General features: G+C 34.5%; 1 protein-coding gene across 1 annotated transcript; it reads right to left on the bottom strand.

Moving 5' to 3' along the window:
* Window positions 1-964: 964 nt before the first annotated feature.
* Window positions 965-8900, bottom strand: LOC144425668 (vacuole membrane protein 1-like). The gene is made up of 8 exons (XM_078115162.1): window positions 8751-8900; window positions 6190-6346; window positions 5309-5399; window positions 4740-4930; window positions 4298-4379; window positions 4009-4218; window positions 2975-3256; window positions 965-2349 (listed from the first exon to the last, which is right to left on the bottom strand). The coding sequence occupies exons 1-8, from the start codon at window positions 8812-8814 to the stop codon at window positions 2197-2199; spliced, it is 1230 nt and encodes a 409-aa protein (XP_077971288.1). The 5' UTR covers window positions 8815-8900; the 3' UTR covers window positions 965-2196.
* Between the last annotated feature and the right edge of the window lie 3318 nt (window positions 8901-12218).

The following is a 12218-nucleotide window of genomic DNA, read 5'->3' as shown; positions in this document are numbered from 1 at the left end:
AGATTTTTAAGATCTCTAAAACCAAATTTACACCAACGTGAGTCACGGGCGGTAGCAAAAAGTAGGCAATAAAAACAAAAAAGTGCATTTTTGTCCTCGCTGTAACACAACCATTCGTGTTTTTTATACCAAGTTTCTGCGCAGAATGTACGCCGACGCTTTCCTCCGTCATGGGATTGTTCCAGTGAACAATTTTTTGGTTGATAAGGCCCAAGACGTTGTACCTCTAATTTTTGTTCCAGCGGCAGCTGCGAAAACGGAGTGCGAAGTAGTGCATCAACCTTATTCATTACGAGGTCTAAGGCTAAGAAATGCGAAGCCGGAAAGAAGTGAGGAGCTCAAAAGGAATGTGGAAAATCGAAAGCAAATGAACTAAAGGTCTCTAACTGATTCAAATAGCGAAACAAGCGACAAAAACGAAGGCGAGGAAACTATCAACTCTTCAAGCAACCAACGAACGAGAAGGAATGCGTGAATATGTCAACACGTTGTTGTAAGAAACGTCGGCATTGTGTCGTCATAATTTGGGGGCTAGCCCCGATGATTTAGTAAAAGAAACAGAAAACAAACGCGGCGAGTGGAAGATAAAAGAGAGAATACGATATACAATGAGCAACCGGGGCAAAATCGGCGTCGCCCCGTCGACGTTCGGCGAAGGCTTTGCGAGTGAAAAATGAACAATGTCGGGAGAATATGGCTAGTGTAGACAGTCTGTGCAACCGATATTGAGGTATTTTTCGAATATTTTTTATTATACCGAAAAAACAACCGGGGCATTGCCCCGGTTGGCCCTATTGACGCGCCGCCACTGCTTCAACTTCATGTCCTAACATCCTATTTTCTGGCTTGCTTGTATAAGGTTGAAGTCTTGTTTCCATGGCTAAATTAATTATCCATCTTAAGCATCCACCTTTACGTGGGAGAGTTCGAATGAAAGAAAAGCAGTACATAAACAAAACAGACACAAAATGAAGTCTTTTAATAACCACCTGATGCAACAAATAAGATTCTAAGACAACATGCTCCCTTGTAAGTTAGACTACCATATAAATAAACGCAGTACACACAAATTAAATTGGCAAATAAACACAACTTCAAAACAAAAATTCCACAATTTGGAGACATAAATGTGCATAGTTCGGCAAATCCAAAACACTTGGATGGATTAATTTTGCCATAAGTAACTTTGAGCAACTGTAATCTTGGGTACATGCATCTAGGCAGAACACCATAAGCTGGACTAAAAACTTGAAATCAAAAAGTCGCTCATATATACTTTATACAGAATATTCAAAATGGACAGTTTGGAAACGCCATTCTTTCTAGAAATTGTTCAATCAAAAATTATCTGAGTAGCGATTATCAAGAACTTCTTTGGACAAAAGTGTTTTCAAAATTAGGTTGGTCATTGAACTTACTATTAATTATATTATTTGAACTGTTTATTTAGGATATTGCACAGTACTACATGCTATACCACATACCAAAAAGTATATCTGTGTAACTGCAGCAGTGGGAAAAAATTTTAAAAGACAAAAAATGTTCTGAATATTATTAAATTCTGCACACAGTAATATGTAGACTTCATTCGAAATGCACGTCATGGTCGCAATTTTCAACTTATTAATGTATAGTGTGATAAAAATGCCCTTGATAAAACTACACACAATTTACTGAGATATCACTTTCGGAAGCATACCTTACTAAAAAGTATATCATCTATCAGAACACAATTTGATAAAATATCAAAATGAAACATTAAAACACAAAATATATTGGAGTACGCAGTCAAAATAGGCCACATCATGGACTTCCTGAAATCTTTTTTCATGATCAAGAGTAAATTACGAAGTACCGTCCATGTATAACACAGTTATTGGTTGCATGAATTTGTGGTCTAGCGCCAATTGGACCTGTGGTGTTAATGTCTTTAATGAATGCCTTCTATTGATAGTTCTTAATTGTAGCTAGCAGCAATTCTTAAATGATTAGAATTTTTCCTTTTTAGGCAAGTTCTTGTGTCCTCACTTGAACACCAATCAAAAAAACTCCCATAAAATATCTATGATTTCTTGATTTTTGAAAAAAATGGCTTGCATTTAGATATTAGTTTATTGAATTAGTAGTACACTTCCGTTTTCTATATTCTAAGTATTCTTTCTTAATCTATGATAAAAAAAAAGTTCTTTAGCACCACTATTCTTGAGCCTTTTTATCCTTTTCTTCTCTTTTCAGTCGTTGCAATCTTGCCATGAAGGATTGTGCAGTAGAATTTATGATTGATAATACAAAATATAAAATCATGATGATGACCAACTTTTCGAACACCCACTGCAACCAACTTTGAGACTGAAAAATAGTTAAAATAAATGAAAGAAAATCTATCCAAAAAGTTGAACAATTGGCATGGGAACCTAATAATTTGATGGATTTTTTACAACAAATGAACGAATAATAATAATTTTGTAATAATGTTTATGGTATATTATCTATTAGTTTACAAGCAAACAAACCCTCAAGTTTACTGAAAGGAACTGACATTCACATCAGGGTAACAATATAGTCTCTCTGTGGCAAATATCCCATAAACAACTAACAATACAACACATAGCAATGCCTAATTTTGATTTTTTGATGTCTTACAAATGTCATGTCCCACGCTTGTCCCATATTTAGCATTTGTCCCATTTTGTTACACTTGAACCTCTTCTCCTATTATCCAAATTTAAGGTAAATTATATTGTGAAGCAAATGGTTGGAGTAACAATATGAAGTTGGGATTCGTGCCATGTTTTGGGTTGGGAATTGGGATTGATATAATATTTTGGCACATGACATTTTTGAGATACCCATAGTTGGTACAAAATTGTTATTTGTATACTTTTTCAATCAAAATACTACCAAAGCAAAAAATGGATTCAGCCAAGCCCAATGAGAACGACTTGACAAAAGATTTAACAAAAATGCCACTTACAGATTCCACATGTGTACCAACAGGCCGATGTAAATTCGCTTTTTGCTTTCGTAAAAACTCTCGGAATGGTGCTTGTAATGAAGGCCCAAATTTAGGAAAATATCCAATCCAATCAACAAGTGCATCGACGTGATGTTCGCTGAATGTTAAAACTACAAATATCTTCTGAATATGCATCTTAATAACTGCTTTCCCTATGACAGTGGCTCCAAAAAATGTTGCAAAAGGCACAAGAAAATGACCACAGGTGATGCCCGCAAGATCGAAGAGTGGATTTGGAATCTGAAACAAATGAGTTAATTATTACAGAACAAAATTATTGCTGGTCTTTTACATTATCATAGGCAAATTCTGATTTGAAAAAAACCTGCTTGCTTATGGAAATGATATACTGCTTTCATAAGCATGAAACGCCTGTTTAATATCAATACACATGTATATAATATAGAATAGCATGGGTCGGCAACCTTTAGCATTGAAGGAGCCATTCGGCATTCTTTTCGTCGAACTCAAACCTACTTGGAGCCGCAACATATATAGCACGGGTCAGCAACCTTTAGCATTCTTTTTGTGATATTCAAACCTACTCCGCAACATCTACTCTAATGTCATTGGCTATTTTATTAAAACTTTCGGAAAACCACTTATTGTGCAATATTCTAGTTCTTACTAAGAAGAACCAAATAAATTACAAATGATGCATAATTTAGTTTACGACGATGTGAAAAAGAATTGTAAAATGAAAATGTCCGTTTTGACAGATTTGAATCACCTTCTTAACGGGACCTAATTTTTCCGCTCTCGACTTACACCTTCTGTGATGTGTAGTTAGTTGAGTAGTAATGGACTTTATGCTCAAAACTTTCATTGAATCCACTACTGCTTCTAACAAAAAACTACTGTAACCACTTTGATTCACAGGAGCCGCAGCTCTGAAAACAAAGGGCACAGCATGTGGCTCCGGAGCCACAGATTGCCGGTCGCTGTAATATGGTATAATACTATAAAATATACTGTTTATTATGAACACTAACCGATGCACAAAGCATGATTCCTAAAAATCCTGCTCTTTGTATAAGATTCTTGACTGCAAGCTTTGCTTTTGAACTGAGTGAGTGAGGATTCTCCTCCTCTTCTTGTGCGAGTGCTTCCTCATAATCCTCATCATCTGGATCAACTCCTGTAAGTCGAGCTGCTCTTGCCATGAAATATGGAGGAAGTTCTCCGATTGCTGTACCGAAACCCTGCGATTATTAAAAAAATTCTCGGTAAATATGTTTCAATTTTAAAAATGTTGTGAGAAGATGACAATACAATACTTACCCACATAAAAGCTTCTAATCTTACTTTACTTATAATGGTCCAAATTGTCATAAATTCTTCCATTTTTTCAGGACAAACAATTCTAAATAAAAAGAACAACTGATGTAATCAATGTACCAGAGACAGTAGTAATGTACCATAATGTCGGGACAAATATGTACGGTAATTCCTATCTTCATTAAATATTAGAGAGGATGAACTTAAATCTGTTTGTCGAGCAGGTATCAGCTATTAACACTTTTTTTGCAATGTTATAAATACCAGCATTGTAACTATGGACTATGGTAATGACAATTCTGACAATAATGTTATAGAAATAGAACACAAAAAAAAATTATAACATCCATTATTGGGCTAGGCCCATATTATCAGAACCAAATACCTATGTACAAGTACACCTAAAATAAGACATATGATACAAAAATATAATAATGGAACTTACTGATCTGGATAGGGAGGTTCAGGAAACTGAACAGACATGCATTCAAAAGCTGCCAGAGTGACAGCAGCAATATGAGGACCGAGATATAGAAGGAATGTGTGAAGACCAGTTCCAAGACCAACTGAAGATAAAATTCCAAGTCCTATCCAGTATCCACACCACAAAATTGTCTTTTGCCATTTATGAAAATACTGGAAATAAATAAAGATTAGTTATAGTGAGATAATATGAATGAATCGAGTTGCAAGAGACATTAGATATAAAAAAGGTGGCAATAAGGTGTTGTCCTACTGTCAGAGTTCTTTGTATTCAGGCCTGTTTCCATAAAAATCGATTTGGTTAAGATCAGTACCGTTGTTAGATTTTTGCTTACAGCTATTTTTGTATTAATTATATGCCAGGCACCCAATGTCATTATTCTATTCAAAGTGTAAACAAAGGCAGTAATCAATGCCAAACTGCACAAATTTCTGATATTTCTAGTTTTTAACGTCTCTGTGACTTCTTGCATATAACTTTGATAATTATACTCTCAAAAATTCTACTATAGAAATAATAAATCAACTCACTGTCATGTGCGGACCATCAAAATAATATAAAATTAAAAATATCGCAGCGAGTAAGAAAATTGCAGAAAGGGTTCGTTTCTTTGTTCGTAATCTGAAAATAAATACAATTCCATTCAAAAGCCTGAAAACGGGGTTGGAGGTCACACCCAGAATCGTGAATAGGACATTGAACAATATCGAATGATTGAATTAATAAATTGTTACGATTTGTTATGCTGAAGCTATTGCAATAATCATTAAAAGATCATTCTGGGACAATGTTTTTCAATTTTTTTACAAACAATTAACTTTACCGCCACAGTAAAACCAACGTAGCATATGTCATATTTCTCAGTAATAAACTTTTTAAATTTTCCCTCACTTTGGCCCAAGGGCCATCTTTCAATCTGGGTTTCGAAACTGTACCTGGTAATAGTTTGTATTTAGGTAATGCCTTTGCCCATTTTTAGGTTTGGCTGTACAGATCTGAAATTCACAAAAATTTCCATTGAAATGTGAGTACATGACACAAGCTAATTTGGTTCTACTGTGGCGTTATAGACTTTGAGTCACCTCATCCAATCTTTCACCAATAGGTTTTATAATATCGGGATGTGTGAAAGTTACCTAATTCATAATATTCTAAAAATTTGGGAACATATCCATTATTACGTTAATGATAGATATACAATTGGCCAGTTTAGCAGTACTAACCCTAACATTTAAAAACATATTGTATATACAAAAAGCTCGGCATCTAAGCAAAGTTGTATTTTTTGGGTCCGTTTTGTGAATTTTTATGTATTCAATCATAAACATGTTATATCAAAATGAATAGCATCCCACAAGAATGTTATATAACAGTAAATTATTCTAGAATTCATATATTTAAACATTTATACCTGACAATCCAATTCTTAGTTTGTAGAATACATTCTAAGAAAAAATATTGAAGAGTTCTCAGTGGTTTTTTCCATAAAACAAGATGTTTTCTTGCTTCCCTCTCTTTCTGTTTTTGTTCTACTATTGTGTCATTCTGCAGTTGAAAATCGAGATTTCCTGAAACACAAGGGAGCTTAATTAGTTTGTTGCAAATAATGCTAGCTAGGTGAATGTAGGGTGGCTAGGTGACTGTACACTAATGCAATAGAATTTCTACAACAAAATGGCAATTCTACACAGCAGAACGGAATTGAGATAACAGCAAAGCTTTTTTTAGTAAAACAACATGTTTGTGTTTAAAATAACTTAATAGTGGTTGCTAGGCAATTATGTAATTATCTGCAAGTTGATCCTGCCTTTGTTACGAATATCGTCAATTTCAATGCTCATGGGTTGGTGCATCATGATGAGCATTAGAAACAAACGATAACCTTACGTAGATTCACGTGTAGGATCATATGGGGTTATGTGTGAGAAGTGGTTGACGAAACCACTGGTGTGATTGACTTTATAAATATTCTCAGTCTACCTGTGCTAGTAAACAGACTAGAGGCCGTGGTCAAGATAAATACAAAAAGATATCTTATATCTACAACCAAGGGCTACCTACCACTAATAAAATAAAATTTTAGTTAATTCGATTATTATTTGTTGAAGTGATCACCAGAAGTCACTCTTCACAGGGAACACTAGGAAATGACCTTGTTTTCATAATCTTAACCAAAACTGGGTGTACCATTTTCTAAAGCTTGTGATCTTTGTCTTTTCAAAGTTGTTGTGTCACTGCTTTCCACTAATAGTTTATAATCATCATGCATATTGGCATTTTTATCAAGTTTTTCAGGAGTTGCATAGATCGGAAGAACTGGTGTTCTAGATCGCCAATAGTTATTTCTAAGTTGAGCTAATAAATTACGACTATATTCCATGATATTTGCTTATTGCAATCATTAATATATACAGCAAAAGTGAAAAAAAGACGAGAAAAAAGGATAAATCAGAACGCCAAGCATGAGGCTAGACAACACATTTTATTACTACCGGTAAGTTAGAAGCAATGGATGTCATCATGTATCATCCTTTTAATCAATGGAGTACACAATTTATTACAAAATTTTTAAAGCATATTAACAACTACGGTAGTTAATCAGCGATGAGATTTGTTTTTGGACATTTTACAATACCTCAACTCGATTACAAATTTTATATAAAATTCAACACCAAAGGTTTTTTAAACCATGAATGCAAATAATATAGTTTGATTTGCTGATTTTTTCTGAATTTTATTTTTTCGTTTGTTTTTCGACTTGATGTTCTTTTAATTACAATTCACATAAGGTATGTTGAATATCATAACTGTGTGTATCTGAGTTGATCTACATACTACATCTACTATAATATACTATGCTTCACCCAAACTTGAATTCTCAAATATCCTGCCTATTTCCTTTGTATATATATATATATATATACATACATAACTATCTTAAAACTTTCTTCTTATATAAGAAATATACAAAACGAGGCAGATCAATAATAATACCAATCTGCCACAATAACAGTAAATAATAGTAAATTACACTAGTAAATCTATACAAAAGTACTAATAATTTACAATTTCTGTATAAAAAAGGCTCTAATTTCATTAAAGTATAGCTTACATTACACCTCCATCTACAATTATATCCTGTTGCACAATAATTCTTAATCAAAGACAACAGGTACAAAGTCTTACAGCATAAGCACAAAGTCCATTAACCTTTTCTTGCTAAGTCAGCTGTTGATAAGTTTTTTCTACTTCTCTCCTATTTTACAATACTATCACATGAACTAGTTGGGATTCATCCTTTAATGATTCATTGCTATATAAATGATACAAGTGAACTTGTTATTTGTTTGAAATGGCCTGGTGAAAGTTATGATTCAAAATTCATATATTTGAGTTAGGATACAACACAAGATACATGCTTGTTCGGTTATATAATATTAAGAAGATTCTTAACACTATAATCAGATAAGACTTTCCCATGTTGAAGATATAGTTATCAATATACACACGAGTATAAATGATACACATGAGTATAAATGATAGTAACACAAATGCATCCGCCTTAGTATGTATACATGAATCTAGAATTGGAATTCCAAAAGAATCATTTATACTCATAAAACTTGATGAATCTCAAGAGAGTTTCGTTCATCGTAACATTTGTAAGCTCACAAAGGTATAGATCAGAAAATATAATTCAGTATGAATCACCCATAAACACCTAGTCAACAAGTAGTAGTAACCAGATAGTGTTGACATCAAAATTTTGAAAAATTCAGTTACTGACTTAAAATAGCAATTGTGCAATAGCAAAAGTAATGAGCATAGATATACCTCACCACAAAACATATCAGGTGAATCTATCAACCTACCAACTTACCCCGAAAAACACATTCCCTTTTCCAACTAAATTACATTAGTAGCCGGAAAAATAAACAAAAATCTCAATGAAATGAATCAAATCATTCATACCTTGACTTGAGGTAGAGTTTTCATTTTGAACATTTTTCACTGAAGTTCTTGATCTTGTCGCCATAGTGTTAAAAATACATTAGTCTACTGCAAAATATTTTTTAAAAACAATAGATGTTACACGGGTTATAATATATGGATAAATATTTTCAATATTCAGAGTTGATAATCAGTATATATATACAAGATAGAACAACAGAAAGGCTGTGGAGTCATAGCAAAGTTTCACATAAATACATTTCGAGTCTGTCCCTTTGGCCGAGAGTATGTTCATATGAATACCAAAATCGTATTATTCTTATTTCATCCGCGAAATGTGTGATTTATCTGCTAGTTGGGGTGATATACTGTATAAAAAATGTAGTATGCCGACTTGACCGACACAAAATAGCTGACTATACCCTAGTTAAACTTGGGCCACCATGGATAAAAACAGCAGATGTCGGATTTTTGTGTTCCGCATGACCCATGACTATCAGTCTGTGATTACAGGATTATAAGTAAGATGCAGGTAACTGATACTATTTTAATATACGGTTCGGTATAGTGTCATGTTGTAGAAAATATCACATATAATTTTCAGAGTATGACGTAGTGATCGTGTCAAAATTATATCAATGAGAACACTTTCTGATTATCTTGAGAATGCACATCGCAGTGTACCTCATATATTGACCTGATGTACTAAAGCTTTTGTAGAAAAAACAAAAAAAAATGATGGAAGAAACTTTTTTCTAACTGTTGTGAATTACCATAAACTGTACACTATGGCTGCTCAAACTAACAATGACTTGAAGAAGTTAAATCTGCTGGAACATGTTGAGGAACTGGTGTACAGGCAAGCTCACGTGTGAAGCACATTCAGTGACTATGAGCCAAAGCCATCAAGTTGCGACACACATCAGACAGTCCGGACACCACTTTTCAAGATTAAATGTAGCTTCTGCAGAAAGACAACATGTACAAATATAATGCCATGTATGTAACATGAAAGATCGGTCAAAGCGAAAAGAGGAGGGCGCTGCCCCGCCACGCTGGTCCCAGCCCTGAAATTAGGAAATGAACCTAGTATCATTGCCCCATCTACAAGGTGCTGGAATATGACAAATAGGAAAACTGCTCTTTTTCCAGTACAGTTGCTGCATTATTTTGGTTTTATATTAGTGTACTTCATTTTCACATTCTGCTTTTCTCCATATTCAAAACAATTGTTGTAAACTGCTTGTTGAGCGAGTCCGACTCTGGTCGGACGAAACGTTAGAGAAATACATTTGTGTTAGTGTGCAGCTGGGCTCTTTAATTGGATAGAATCCACTATACTGCTTGTATTCTAATGCTGTGTTTCCATATGTTTATGTGAAAACTCTGCTTGAAACACACTTTTCTTTAATAATTCTGAGCAGGGGGGATCAATCAAGTTTATTTTTTTTCCAACCAGTAAAAAATGAATAAATAGCACAAGCCCAAATTACAAGAAAATAGTACACAGTTTTACTGGGGAAGGGAAGTCGCGGTGAACCAAAAATGATTATCGAGCAGCGACACCCGAAGTAGGGTAGTATGGTCAGAGGAATTTGGCATGTGTTTTTTCAATCTTAGGGTAGGCACCACAGCACAATTGGTCATTAGTCTTTACAGCTTTAGGCCTCATCATTGTTGTTTATTATGCCACAATGCATATAATTAAAGCGACTTCAGCGCTGGCAGCAAAAAGCATCTCAACACCCATGTTGGAAAGTAAATATCTATCAAATGGTCAAAGATAGGTTAGATCTGTGAATTTTCATGAAAAAAAATAGTAATGATTTTCAATTGGACGAATTTTCACAGCTCTAAATTAAATTTTGGCGTTTTGAGTATTTCGAATAAAACACTGTGGTATTTCCTTCTCAAAGCTAAAAAGGTGTTCCCTACCCCTGCTCGAGCAATAATATCTCAAAACAGTTTGTGAATTTTCCCAACAGGATTAATCATGAACTACACACTGATCAAACATTACGCACTGATCAACATTACGCACTTATCCAATATGATAGGAGTGGATGAAATGTAGCGACACTTTCAGAAGTCGCAGAAACGCAACATATATTTTTACAAATAACATTGAGTTTAAGCTCAGCTCGAAGATGATCCGGTCTCCAGCTGACGGAAGATGATTGTAGACTATGAATTTCTGCGTACGAGGGTATTTCAGTATTTTCATTGAGTCCGTGCGGCAGTGTTAACTGTAAGCAAATTATGAGTGCGAAAGTGCTTCGCAGTCGAAAAAAAAAGTGCGAAAGTGCTTTTGCCGATTTTAACAAGTTAGGTGCCCTAGCCTTTCATATAACCCATTTAAAACGGCATAGATACTCGAAAAAGCGCTCCTCCAGTTAATATTATGAATTAAAGAGAAGCCTTTTCGTTAACCGAGTTTCCTTCAAGCGAATTCATGTTTAATTAAAACAAGCGAATCGGCAACAAAATGACATCTGCTAACACCTGCGGCGGACAAAACTTTCATGCAATGTATCACCCTGTCAGTTGCTTACTCGCGTAAACAGCAAAGACTTTCACATTTGTTACTCCTTCCATCTAACAGACACGAGGCAGGCTGGAAACCATATTAGTTACAGGGTGGATCGTTTATACAAATCCCGTGCAAAATAATCCCCCCCCCCAAATATAAATAGTAATCAACTAATTAGGGTTAGGTGCGCTGGAAATTCAACTTTTCGATTTATCCCTAAACTTAATCTGATAATTATTAATTTGTGATTTTGAACCACTTTGAAAGTCGCCGCCACCCGCCTTTTTAAAAGATAGGTTAACCTATGTTCCCTCCGAAATATTAAGCAGGATACTCCCCTGTTTTTGGAGATAGGTTGACCTACTTTCTTTTCAAACTTTTTTCTCCCAAATATTACACAAGATCACTTTAAAAATCTTCCCGTTTCGTGAGCTAGCGTGACCTAATTTCTCATTTACATTTATAATATACTATTTCAGAGCTTACACAAAGACAAGTAATTTTTAAATGTCAACATGCCTTGGTTTGCGTGGTAGCTAGTTTGAATCGAGCAGAAAACATCATATATTGGCAAAATGTTTAGTAATGCCATGTACTTTCAGCATTCATAAATAGCACTCTTTGTAATGCTGCTGACCTAGTATCAAATATTCGCATCACAACGCCACTTGTGAGGTTTCCATATATTTCAATTACACTAATAGGAACGATGACACCAAAGAGTTTTCTTTTGCGAAGGTACACTAAATATAACAAGGGTGATTCTTGAGAAAAACATGAACATAAAAAATAAACGAATGATATGATAGTGAATCCCAAATAATTTTGAGAGTGTCTCGGAGTGCCAATCCATTTGATAAATAATTTTTATTTGACCACATGAACGCTGATATCCTGAAAATTAATGTTGAAAGAAAATTACGCATTCTCAGATATCGGACATCCAGTCACGATATTCA

Source organism: Styela clava, chromosome 8 (genome assembly GCF_964204865.1).
Source record: "Styela clava chromosome 8, kaStyClav1.hap1.2, whole genome shotgun sequence".
Classification (NCBI taxonomy): domain Eukaryota; kingdom Metazoa; phylum Chordata; class Ascidiacea; order Stolidobranchia; family Styelidae; genus Styela; species Styela clava.
Note: the sequence above shows the minus strand (reverse complement) of the source record. Positions and strands in the feature narration are given on the sequence as shown.

What these genes read in the sequence shown, in the direction of transcription:
- LOC144425668 (XM_078115162.1), bottom strand. Translation starts at nt 8,814, where the DNA reads ATGGCGACAAGATCAAGAACTTCAGTGAAAAATGTTCAAAATGAAAAC. An exon ending in ACTAAGAATTGGATTGTCAG is followed by an intron (nt 5,400 to 6,189) that starts GTATAAATGTTT and finishes ATTTATTTTCAG; the next exon opens with ATTACGAACAAAGAAACGAA. An exon ending in GATTAGAAGCTTTTATGTGG is followed by an intron (nt 4,219 to 4,297) that starts GTAAGTATTGTA and finishes TAATAATCGCAG; the next exon opens with GGTTTCGGTACAGCAATCGG.